This window comes from Loxodonta africana, chromosome 20 (genome assembly GCF_030014295.1).
Source record: "Loxodonta africana isolate mLoxAfr1 chromosome 20, mLoxAfr1.hap2, whole genome shotgun sequence".
NCBI lineage: Eukaryota > Metazoa > Chordata > Mammalia > Proboscidea > Elephantidae > Loxodonta > Loxodonta africana.
In genome coordinates, this window is record NC_087361.1 from 79,171,634 (window position 1) to 79,185,220 (window position 13,587).

Consider the following 13,587-nt stretch of genomic DNA (forward strand, 5'->3'; position numbering starts at 1 on the left):
AGTGTTAACTGTAAGCATTTTTATTGTATTCAGTATTATAAGTAATCCAGAGATGATTTAAAGTATACAGGAGAATGTGTGTAGGCTATGTGTAAATACTAGGCCAGTTTATATAAGGGACTTGAGCATCTGTGGATTTTGGTGTTTGGTACTGGCGGGGATCCTGGAGCCAATCCCTGAGAATTCCGAGGGGTGACTCTTCTTTCAGCGATAAGCTCAAAGCGATAAGTTTGTGAGGTTTATCAGAGGTAGAAATTTAAGTAAATTTTTTTTAGCTTTATGTGTATTAAATATCCTATTAATCAAGAGATTTTTATTGTCAAATTTTATTCATTTTGTAGCAAATGTACTGAATTTAATTCTAATGTCTTTCCTTTTATAGGGAAATACGAGAGCCACACCCGTGTTCACACAGGTGAGAAGCCCTTTGAGTGTGATATTTGTCACCAGCGCTATTCGACAAAGTCTAACCTAACTGTTCACAGAAAGAAGCACAATAATGAAACAGAATTTCATAAGAAGGAGCACAAATGCCCTTACTGTAATAAACTTCATGCAAGCAAGAAGACTTTAGCCAAGCATGTTAAGAGGCAAGTATTATCTTGCTTCCGTAATAACTTCGTTGTACCTTCTAATTTACACATGTAGTAAACTAAAAACATCTTTGGAGGGCTTGTCTCCAATTTTTTTATTCCTTAACTTTTTGCAGAGGCTACAAATTAAGAACAGCAAATGTTGTTTTGTTTATATTTTTCATTCATGGTTTTGAGATGATGTTTTTTGATGTGAAAATGACAACTGTAGTCCATAATACAGAAGTTTAAGATACAGCATTTTGGTTAGCTTGTTTCCTGTCTTGGTGTCTTAGTTATCTAGTGCTGCTATAACGGAAATACCACAAGTAGGTGGCTTTAACAAACAGAAATTTATTTTTTCACAGTTTAGGAGGCTAGAAGTCCAAAATCAGGGTGCTGGCTCCAGAGGAAGGCTTTCTTTGTCTTTCATCTCTGGAGGGATGTCCTTGCCTGTTTTGGGCTTCTGTTCCTGGGCAGTCTTCATGTGGCTTGGTGTCTGTCTTCCCCAGTCTCAGCTTCTCTGGCTTGCTTGTCTAATCTCATATCTCAGGAGAAGTTGATTTAAGACGTACCCTACACTAATCCTGTCTCATTGACATATCAAAGACAGTCCATTCCCAGATGGAATTATAACCATGGGCATAAGGTTAGGATTTACAACACATATCTTTGGGAAATACAATTCAATCTATAACACTTGGATTTTGACAAGTATGCTTTCAGGAAAATGATTTTAGAACTCTAGGAAACTCATTTTTATGCTTCACTTTGTCTTTAATGTATAGCACATTATCTGTAAATAAGCTCTTTTGGTCCCTGAATGTATTTAAAATGTGATTAGATTTTCCTGTTGACTATTACTGCATGAACTTAGGTATATATATAATTTATGAAAATGATGGTGATAGCTATATTTTTAAAGAACTCGTACATACCTGTTTCTTTTAAGAAAAGAATTGGTGCATCATTCTTGTAATTACCTCTCAACAGAGTTATATGGAATATTGACTTAACTAATGTAATATTTCCCTAATAATCTTTTTCTTTTTTTCTGATAGATTTCATCTTGAAAATGCACAAGAATTTATTTCTATTAAGAAGACTAAGAGTGAAAGTTGGAAATGTGATGTAAGAGCTTTATATTTTTCTTTGTATTAGAAAACCAAAATAAATGTAATGCTGCCTTTTGGGAAAGTAAGGTAATTAGGTTTTAAAGTAATATTACCCAAGTTTTAGGATCTTTCTTTTATACAAAATTATCCTATTTGTTGTTGTTGTAAATTAAGTCTTGTGTGGGTTAGTTTTTAGATTATGGACCTGAGAAATGGAAATCCTAGTTTTTATTCTTACTGTAATCGTTATGCCGTGTATTTATAGTTGTGTATATAAGCTATGACAATGCTGTTGCACAGAGTATAAAGTGTTAGAATTTTTCCCTCTATTTCTAGTTATCTGTTGCCACGTAACAAACCACCTTAAAACTTGATGGTCTTGAACAACCGTTTCGTTATATTTCACCATTTTGTGGGTTAGGATCCAAATTTGGGACTGGACTTAGCAAGGTCATTTTCCTATTCCACATGGTATCGCCTGAAGTTACTCAGAGGTATTCAATTTGATGGATGTTCTGATCTGGAAGATATACTTCCAGAGTGGCCCCTTACATGGCTGGCAATGTCGTATTGGCCAATGACTAACAACTCAGCAAAGACTTGCCCTGGAGCTTTAATTCTTCACCACATTGGTCTAGTCATGAGGCTAGTTGGTCTTCCTTCTAGCATGGCAGGTAGATGCAAAAGAGTGAGTGTGTATTGTAAGAAGCCTAGGTAGAAACTGTGAGGTTTTTTATGGGCTAGTCTCAGATGTCCCGGGACATCTAAACAAGTCACTACAGCCAGTGCAGATTTAAGGGAAGGGGAATTACACTCTATACGACTGCTAACCAAAAGGTTGGCAGTTCGAATCCACCAGCTGCACTTTGGAAACCCTATGGGTCAGTCGCACTCTGTCCTATAGGGTCATTATGAGTTGTAATTGACTCGACAGCAGTGGGTTTGGGTTTCAGTAGGAGGAGTAGCAAAGAATTTGTGCACATCTTAATTCTTTCGTATCCATAAATTACTTTTTCAGTATTTAGGTAAATATTGTTTAAAGGAGACACCAGCTATCATTTTGTTTTCTTTAATCCCAGGCTATAATTTTTTTGTGCCGCAAAATCCTTACCATTTCTCTGATTTCAGCGTCTAGGAATTGAAGTTAATCATTTGAATGGGCATAAAATGGCTTCATCCTCGTAGATTATTTAACCTTACTCAACTTTATCACTTTCAGTTATAAAATGATGATTATAATAATTATATCTGTCTCATAGGAATATTATAAGAATTAAGTAAAATAATTAATTACTTTAGTGCCTGGTATATACATGCTTTATTATTATTGGGGCCCTGGTGGCACAGTAGTTAAGTGTTTGACTGCTGACCAGAGGCTGGCAGTTCGAATGTATCAACCACTCCTTGGAAACCCTATGGGGCAGTTCCGCTCTGTCCTATAGGGTTGCTATGAGTCGGAGTCAACTCAACGGCAGTGGTTTTTTTTTTTTAATTACTGTAGTGCCCAGCTTTTTTTTTTAATCTGATATGTGCCAGATTTCTTTAAAAAGTATGCCTCTTCCTCTGACCACTTCAAGGGATAACATTTTAAAATAGTTTTTGTATGGTTTCTTACTCATATTCCTAAGTACCTGTATGATAACAATAATAACCTTTTATTTATGTCATCTAAGTGATTTAAAGTATTTCATGAATATGAATCCCAACTAGAATTAAGAAGTAAAATTACTTTGTAGCTCTATCAGAGCCTTAAGGAGTTGAAATTCAGTTACTTTTGGTACTAATGTAAAATAATTCCTAACTATTTCCTCCAGGACATTTTTTGCACGATTAGAAAATAACACTTGTGTTATTGCTAGCCACTTATCTTGTTAATAAAGGTATTATCTTATTATTGTTAATAATACTTTTGGTAAATTTTCAATTGGGAGAAATTTTTCTTTGACTGCTGAATTTATGTGTTTTTTTTTTTTTCCGTCATCATGAACTTTGTATTTTCGTTTTTAATTTAGATTCACTTATATTTTATGTGCATTTTCATTTAGATTTGCAAGAAATCTTTTACTCGAAGACCACACTTGGAGGAACATATGATTCTGCATTCTCAAGATAAACCCTTTAAGTGCACCTACTGTGAAGAACATTTCAAGTCACGGTTTGCACGATTAAAGCATCAGGAAAAGTTCCATCTGGGTAAGCAAGTTACTTTTTATAAAAGTAGTTATAGCAGTTGTTGGTGTTGTTATCAGATAATGCTGGAATACCCTGTCACTGTTGAACTCCTCTTGGTGAACTTTGGGTATTGGCTTAGGAGAGGGAAGTCATGTAAACTGGCAGGAGTATTGGATTTGCTGCAGTTCCTGAGGTGAGTAAAGAGGTTTATTCATAGTTGATTGGTGGGTATGTTTGTGAGTGCTTGGGGTGAGTCATTTTTGTTTTGGAAAAACTCATTTTTCAGGAAGTGCAGTAAACTTAGTGTATTTGGAATTCAGTGTGGTATCTGATGAATTTTCTCCCTAATGCTGTGGCCAAAGTGGAGACTTGTGGGCTGGATGGTAGTAAACCCATTGCAGTGGAGTCGATTAGGACTCATGGCGACCCTGTATGTGTCAGAGTAGAACTATACTCCATAGGGTTTTCAGTGACTGTAATCTTACAAAGGTAGAGCACCAGGTCTTTCTTCCATGGTGCTGCTGGGTGGATTTAAACGGCCATCCTTTTGGTTAGTAGTCAAGCACAAACCATTTGGACTACCCCAGGACCTGGTTAGGTAAATACATGACAATTGATCTCAATAAAGAATTATTGTTACCTCAGGTACAAGTCTCTTCCCCATGCTGCTCAGTGTGTTTATTGACAACTTGGATAGAAATATATACTTCATGCTTATGAAATTTGTAGATGACAAAACTGTCAGAGATAGTTAACATTATAGCAGAAAATAAAAAACAAAAAAGGAGTCTATATGCTTTATAATCGGTCAAAGCGCATTAAGTCAAGATTTAATTTAGAATAACTTCAAAACTTATGGGAATATCTGACTTTTAGTCACTGGAACTTGCAAAACCGTAAAACTCTTCGTTTTACAGATGGGCTTAATGGCATGTGATATGACTGACAAAAAACAATGTGGCTTTAAACTATATTAATAAAACTGTATTCAAAATTAGGTAGATAGCAGCCTAATTATGAATTGATCTGGAATATTATTTTCCTTTCTGGATACCATATTTAAGATGGATATTGATAAAAATATATTCTAGCAGTGGGTAGTTACAGTGATAATAGGGTCTTAAAATCCTGTCATGTGAAAAACTTTGAAGGATCTTGAAATATTTCATCTGGGGAAAGGAGTTAAAGCATCTATCTTCAGATACTTTCTCAAGCCTCTTTTATATAATAAGGAATACTAGTATATAAGAGTGATGTTTGCTGCAAGATTATCTTAGCTCTCTCTGCATTGCCTTGAATAAAATGTTTTTTCATAGTATTCCGACTCAGCATTTCCAAGAAGCCATCATATGAAAACAGTTTTGTAATTACTAAAGGTAGTAGGAGACATGTTCACAATTGCATATTGCATGTGAGAATTCTTTTTTAGACTTTAGTTCCAGAAAAAACAGCTTCCATTGGGGAATTGATAGGTTTGTTCCTTTTCGAAATTAAACCTATGTGTATTCTTCTTGTGCCACCTTTTAGGAATGTTGTAGCAAAATAGTTTTTTTTTTTTTTTTTTGGTTAACATACTGCTTCCACCTCTTTTTTCAGCTTATTTTAACTTTTATTTAATCTATCACTTAGTAAATAAATATTCTAAGATATTTTCAGTGGGTGGAAATTCTAAGGAGTAGGTTTAGTTTCAAGAAAAATTTAAGTATTAAAACTTACAGTGTTGAAGTGACTTGTCTTGCACAGCAATTACTTTCCCTCCAGTGAAGTGTATATGCTAAGCTGATCAACTGTTAGAGTTATTGAAGAGAGTATTCCTGAAAAGGTGGCCAAACTAAAAGATTTTAAAGATGTTCTGGTTTTCATTGTTTTATTTAGGTTAATTTAAAAGATTTTTTATTTTTCTGTCATGCTGCAGTGGATCAGTAACAAGTATTTCAGAAATGCTAGGCAGTAAGTGTTAGCTAACTTGCTAACTAAAGTTCATTAAGGAAAATCCCCAAGGGAAATATATTCAACATTCAGCTTAGCATTTATTAACTGCTAACTGTATGATGAGTCTGTGTTAGGATCTGGGGATACCATTCCTGCCAAAATGAATTATGGTCCAGTAAATAAATCATTACATTATAGTATCATTACATTATAATGACCACACAAATATTTTACAAATAATAAGGTAATTTGTAGAATTTTTCATCAGAGTTGACATTAGCCAGGTTGTAGTCACAGGAAAAAAAAGTTTAATAGGAAGCATGATGCAGAAGCCTTTATAGCTAGGCTTGTTTTCCAAGTCTGACTAAGCCACTTAATGTGCGAGCTGGAACAGCCTTGCAGAGCTCCAGTTTCCTCATTGGTGAGACAGGGTTAATACCTCTGTCATAGATATTGTTGTGAGGGTTAAATGAGAAAGTGACACACAAGTACCAAACATTGTGCCAGACATAATTTTCTTCCTCTTTCTCTGTATTATTTCTAGCATTATAATTTTTATAACATGTATTTTTTTTATTTCTGGCATTATAATTTTTAATATTTTCAAGACCTTTGAGAAATATGACTTATAAAATAGAACAGTAACTTTGCATTTTTGTCCACAATTGCTTAAGAAAACAAATGAACCAAGAAGAACACTGCTTTGAGTATTGTATGTTGTTGCCGCTGTTAGCTGCTGTGGAGTCAGCTCCTCACTCATGGTGACCCCTTGCACAACTGAACAAAACACTGCCCAGTTCTGTGCCATCCCCATCATTGGCTGAGCATTGGACTGTGGTGATCTGTTTTCACTGGCTGATTTTCAGAAGCTGATAACCAGGCCCTTCTTCCTAGTCTATCTTAGTCTGGAACCTGTGCTGAAACTTGTTCAGTATCTTAACAACAGACAGTCCACCACTGGCAGACGGGTAGTGGTTGTGCATGAGGTGCGTTTGTGGGGAATCGAACCTGGGTCTGCCGCGTGGAAGGCGAGAATTCTGTCACTGAACCACCACTGCTTCTCTGGGTATTGTATACATATATGCATGGCTTCCTTTGTGTCTCTCTGTATACTTCTGTTCCTTTGAACCCCTGTGTGTTTTGGATAAGTGGTTCTCAAAATTTGGTGTGTGTCATAATCAGCTGGAGGGCTTATTAATCACAGGTTGCTGAGCCCCATCACCAGGGGGAGATTCACCAGGTCTGGAGTGTGTGGCCCAAGAGTTTGCATTTCTTACAACTTCCCAGTGATGCAGATCCATCACCACATTTTGATAATTGTTTTAGATGATTCAAAGGCACATTCATACTACTTACATTAGGATTAAACCAAAACAAACAAAAAAACAGACCCGTTGCCTTCAAGCTGATTCCTGCTCGTAGCAACCCTCCAGGGGAGAGACATCTAAATAATGCACTCTGTACAATTAGGGGAGAAGAATTTTTAATTTATCTGTATTTATTAGTATAAAAGTAGTAGAGTTTGGCTTTAAGAAGTCAAATCTTTTATTCTATCTAGAGAGTTGCCATGAAGATCTGCTTTAGTTTGAACATAGCTTCATAAATAAAAATTCCAAGAGACTTAACTGTATGCAAAGCTGGATGCCAGTATTGGGGGAAAATGTAGTTGTTATTTAAAAAAAAAAAAAAAACCTGATAAGTAGCTGAACATGAAAGAGAATGCTCCGTTTCTTCTTTGGCCCAACTGGAGCCTTCAGCTCTCCAGGGCTTCCAGGGAGGGGCTGGTGGATTCGAACTGCTGACATTGTGGTTAGCAGCTGTAGCTCTTAACCCCCGCGCCACCAGGACTCCATACATACAGTTAATACATTACAGAAAGTTTTAGTGGTAGATATTACACTCTTCCCCTAACACACACTTCTGATAATATGCTAATCTTGGCATTTATTCTGTCTATTTATTTTAACTATGTAGATGCTGATTCTTCTTTCCCCAATTTCTTGGAGCCTTTTCAGGAGGTGGGAGGTAGAGAGATTTTTCATAGTACTTAACACAGTGCTAGGTATGAATTAAAAATCAATAAGTACTTGTTGAATGAATTACTAAATGACTCAGATCCCATGGAAGATGAAATATTAGAGATTTTAAATGAGAACATGTTAAAGATACTTAATATTGTGGTCATCTCTCATTTCTAAGGTGCAAAAACATGTTGAAACTATCTCAGTGACTGTGGCTACTGAACAGTTTTGATTTTGATTATAGATAGGTTTCTGAATTTCAGTGTCCAAGTGTCATTTGCTTTCCACTGGCTATTAGGATTAATTTTTCATCAGAATTCCTTGTTGAGTTTACCCTTCTAAATTCTGAGACATTTGCATCCAAATGTACAGCTTCCTTGAGCTGTGTACTTCTTTTTCACGCATCTTTTGGCTTCCTTTTAGTGTGCCTTCCAGTGGAACTCCTGTTCTCACCATTTGCTTATTCAGTAAAATCATGGTGAAATTTGGGACCCAGTGAGATCTGGGTTTAATTCAGTAAGACTAAACAGAAATCTGCCACAGTACTTTTCATCTACTCAGGGTCACTAAAAACTTGTGGTCGTTAGGATTGGCAGTACATTTCTGAACCATGAACTCTCTTAAGTTCTGTTTATTCTTCCAAAGTTTCTCATTTCTTCCTATTTCTGGAAATTTGGTATGTAGCATATTCTATACTGTTCCTTTCTGATTTCAGACTGGTAATTGGCCATTTGAATTTGTTAATTCATTAGTTTATTCAGCATTTATTGCATGCGTGTTAAATGCCAGACCCTATATTCAACTGAATATAGGGATATAGAGGTAATTGTAACTGAATATAGGGATATAGAGGTGATTGTAACCAGCCTCGTAGGGATAAACAATCTAGGAGGGAAGAGAAAACTATAATTTTAATGTACTATGATATATACGGAAACCTTGGTGGTGTAGTGGTGTTAAGAGCTATGGCTGCTAACCAAAAGGTCAGTAGTTCAAATCCACTAGGTGCTCCTTGGAAACATATGGGGCAGTTCTACTCTGTCTTATAGCATCTCCGTGAGGCAGAATTGAATCGACGGCAACGGGTTTATGATACATGCACTAAGAGTGATAGGCATGAATTATAGCATACTTTTTAAAAATTTAACTTAGTATCTATACTTTAAACTTAAAGGTACACTTCTCTTTCCTTTTTAGGTCCTTTTCCATGTGATATATGTGGTCGTCAGTTTAATGACACTGGAAATTTGAAACGCCATATAGAATGTACCCATGGTGGAAAGAGAAAATGGACTTGCTTTATCTGTGGAAAATCAGTACGAGAAAGGTGAGAAATTACCTACACACCCAGATAAATTCTGGTACTGTTATATAGAAATAATTAATCGCAGAATCCACAGAAGACTTAGGAACTAGCAGCATCAGATACCTCTGGAACTGGGGAGGGTAATGGAGAAGAAGAACAAGGAGCATTAGAATAAAACTGTTTTAGAGATTAGGTCTTTGTATTCCCTTCCACCACCTACATAGGCCCTTACTGCTGAGCACCTACTTCTCTCCCCAGGAAGCAGAAACCTGGAGCATTTTTCTTCTGGACAGGTAAAAATAGGCTTCCTGGACTGAAATATGCCATGTTATGCGATTAAATGTGTTCTGAATGCTGAAAACAGGGAGTCCCAGCTCATATCCCCACTGGCCTCTTAGCTTTTAGATTTTATCCACCAGGCAGTAGATCAGAAGATTACCCAGAGATCAGAAGATTATTCCCTGAAAATCTGAGCACCCTAAGGACAAATTTATTTCTTTAGCAGATGGCACAGCCAGATCACATACAGTGAAACAGCCATCAAAACACTCCCATACTCTTCAACCTTCCCATCTATTTTTTAGCCTGTCATACTTTATCATGAACAGATAGCTAAAGGATTACAAAACATAGGAGGAAAACCTTTAAAGTGGGAGATAGCTTCTAACACAAACAAAATGAAAAGAACTTGAGGAAACAGATTATATAGAAAGAAGGAAACTTCAAAAAAAAAGAAATTGCTGGTGTCCTTAGTTGAAGATATAGAATCCATTAAACAAGAACAGGGATCACTCAGATAACAAACCAGAGCTCTCAGAAATTTAAAGCATGATGGCCAATGTAATGACCAAAATGGGCGGTTGGAGGACAAAGTGAGGAAATCTTCCAAAAAGTAGAGCAAAAATGTATGGGAATATGAAGTAAAGATTAGAGGACCAGACAGGAGGTCCAAAAATCTATAAAATAAAAAGGAGCTCCAAAAAGAAAAAACAGAGAAAATGGAGAGAGAGGAAGTCATCATTGAAATAACTCAAAAAAATGTCCCAGAGCTGAAGGGCAGATAAGAATGACCCATCACATGCTTTAGAACATTAGATGAAAATAAACCTGCACCAAGGATATCACTGTGATATTTCAGAACACTGGGGACGAAGAGAAATTTCTTCTAAGCTTCTAGGGAGGGGAAAAGTCAATACATTGAATCAAGAATTAGGATTACTTGGACTTCTCTCTTAATAGCAACGCTAGAAATAAGACAGTGCTGTGATAGTTTCAAAATTCTGAAAGAAAATGATCTCCAACCTATAATTCTCTTCTCTCAAACTAACAATTCAGTTTGAAGCTAGAATGAGGTTTCAGAATTTTTCGTGTATTGTTTCTCATGAAACTACTGAAGGATGTGCTCCAACAAAATGAGACAGTAAACTGATAAAGAGGAAGACAGGGGCTACAGGAAGTAGTTTTACACAGGAGAGGGGCAAAGGGAATTCTCACAGGATGGTGAATGAAGATCCCAAAATGCTAGATGTGTAATATATGTAATGGGCAGTCAGTCCATTCTAATAGTAATAGTGACCCAAGATATGTTGAGGGTTGTCATGACTAAGGTCTGTGCTGGCATGTTTTCTCTTTTAACAAGTGACACAATGCTAGAATTTGGCCCAGGTTCTTATGTGTGCTCTGCCTCTATGTAATACTCTTGTGTGTTTATGAGGTTCCTGCTATTGTTTTTATGTCCTGCCTCTTGATTTAAATTACACTTTTCATTTCATAGAAATACTCTTTTTTGACCTGTTCATGAGAGTTAGAGGTTAGCCATAGTAAACTGGCCATAGTAAACTGAACACCAAAATACGTAAAACAACTCACTCACCTGGTCCATTCTAACTCTGCCAGATGTTCTAACTACAGCGAACCCTATGCTTCCCAGTATTTATCCATAACTTTTTTTTTTTTTTTTACCCACTGATGTGCCCGAAAGAGCTCTTGTTAACTGTCAGGGAAGCTGCAGCCAGACTCTGGTCCAGGGATACTGTTTACATTACCTTCCAGGTACTTTAATTAATAGTGGCAAGATTATTGGGTTTGTGCTTGCTACTGAGTTTTGTAAAAACATACAGTATATTGTTTTGTGATACATACATAGGTAGTAAAACAAAAAAGCAAGGGAATGATTAACATAAATGGTTATTTTTGAGGGGGAACTGGAGAAGATGAGATCATTGAGGAGCATGCAGAAGCATTCTAAGGCATAGTAATGTTTGCTATCTTAACCCAAGTATAAGTGCTTATTTTAATACTAAATTTTACACTCTGTTCGGTATGTAAAAGTTCTTTAATAAAAATTAGAAATGTCACTTCCTTAAATTAGACATGGATATGATGGCAGAATAGGAAACCCAAGATGTTATATTTATTTATATGAAGACCTATACCTACAGATTGATAATTTATAAAGTTTATTATATGCATTACAAATCCGTTTTTCCCTTTAAAGATCTTTTTGTGAAAACAAAAGGCAAACAAACCAAAAACAAAAACAAAAAAACCAGCAAAATTCTCCATCTTTTTGCTACTAAAAAGACTTGACGACCTGCTCCGTGAAGATTACAGCCTAGGAAACCCTACGGGGCAGTTCTGCTCTGTCACATAAGGCCAGAGTGAGTTGGAATCGACTTGATGGCACACAACAGCAACTTGATACATAGGGATCTAGAGATATTTTGAGAGGTGGATTCCACGTAATTAGATACACTTGACAAACACTGGTGGACCTTGTAGAAGAGCACCATCTATTGGCAGAGCTGTGCCCTCATTTCAGATTCAGACTTTAAGCTCACTAGGAATGGGATTGAAATAAAAAGCAAGTAGTAGTGACAGCCAGAAGGTCACTCATTTGCTTTGCATTTTCTTTACTCCAAAATAATTTTGTCTGTCTTTACTCAGCAGTTTAAATATGTGGGAAAACTCATACTGTTAGAATTTCAGGAATTGCTAGTGACACACTTGGAACAGTAATGGTTACACAGTAGCCCAAATCGAGGGCCAGTGAAACTGGGGGAGTTAGAATAGTAATAATTGTATCTTTTATTTGAATTTCCTTTTTTACATTGGCACCTAGAAGTTAGGCATACCTGTAGTTCGTTCAATAAGCATTGAACACAGAGTTGGATGCAATAACCAAACCAAGCAAAAAAAATCCATTGCCTTCGAGTCGATTCCCACTCATAGCAGCCCTATAGGACAGAGTAGAACTGCCTCATAGAGTTTCCAAGGAGCGCCTGGTGGATTTGAACTGCTGACCTTTTGGTTAGCAGCTGTAGCTCTTAACCACTACATCACCAGGGTTTCCTTGGAAGGAATAGTACTGGCAAACTGGATTCCTTAAATATCATTAAACCCTCTCCACCAAAATTTACATCAGTTTTACTCATTTTGAATAGTGGTGGTTGAGCATTTTTTATTTGTGCATCTTAAAAGTTTGCTTAAAGTGTATCGTTAAATCTCTGAGCAAACCAATGACAAAGGTGGCCATAGTTAAATATTTTTGTTTTTTTAAGGACAGGGACATAACAAACATGGTTGTATACTGGGAGAATAGTCTAATAAAGAGCAAAGATAGTGTAGGAGAAAGAGGGGAGAGTTATGATATCTGTTAGCTTCAATATCATTCTAGGAAACTCTGAAAGTCTGTGTTTAGTATATACAGCAAAACCTGCAAAAGCTGGAACCTGTGTAAGTTGGGAACCTGTCAGAGGAGAAAAATGCAAATATTTTCCACTAAAATGAGTGATAGAAAAGTGGTAAGACCTCACACTGTCAGAGGTGGAAAACTTGCAAGACCCAGAAAGACAAGGCAGTGCTGTTGAGTTGTGGCTCTCGTAGGTTTCACTGTATATCCATTGCTGTGGAGTCGATTCCTACTCATAGTGACCCTATAGAACAGAGTAGACTTGCCCCATAGTGTTTCCAAGGCTATAATCTTTATGAAAGCAGACTACCACATCTTTTCTCCCATGGAACGGCTGGTGGGTTTGAACTGCTGACCTTTTGGTTAGCAGCCAAGTGCTTAACCAGGCTCCTTTATGTGTGTGTGTGTATATATATATATATATATATATAGGCATTTTTAAAAACCCTTAATATATATATTTTTTTAACCTAGAACTACTTTGAAAGAACATTTGAGAATTCATAGTGGAGAAAAGCCTCATCTTTGTAGTATTTGTGGACAAAGTTTTCGTCATGGGAGCTCATATAGGTAAGTCAAGCCATTTTTTTCTCTTATGTTAAGCAAGATAAAATTACCTCTCTACTGTAATTCTATTTTTTATCATCATTTTAGTGAAATACGTCGACTTAAAACATTTCTTATCACATGTTGTCTTCATTTTACAGCATAAAATACTATTAAATATTTTCTTGTCACCAAGTTTGCTTTACTGTTTAAGCTGTCATTATTTAAATAT

The 13,587-nt window shown here is 36.3% G+C and overlaps 1 protein-coding gene across 6 annotated transcripts in view; it reads left to right on the plus strand.

Moving 5' to 3' along the window:
* ZBTB41 (zinc finger and BTB domain containing 41) overlaps positions 1-13,587 on the plus strand; it is a 56,331-nt gene that overhangs the window by 12,215 nt on the left and 30,529 nt on the right. For all 6 annotated transcript variants that reach the window (XM_064273461.1, XM_064273464.1, XM_064273463.1 and 3 more), the window contains 5 exons: positions 383-590; positions 1,634-1,703; positions 3,733-3,880; positions 9,010-9,139; positions 13,284-13,379. In XM_064273461.1, the coding sequence (XP_064129531.1) occupies positions 383-590; positions 1,634-1,703; positions 3,733-3,880; positions 9,010-9,139; positions 13,284-13,379 (652 nt within the window). The remainder of the gene's footprint in view (positions 1-382; positions 591-1,633; positions 1,704-3,732; positions 3,881-9,009; positions 9,140-13,283; positions 13,380-13,587) is intronic.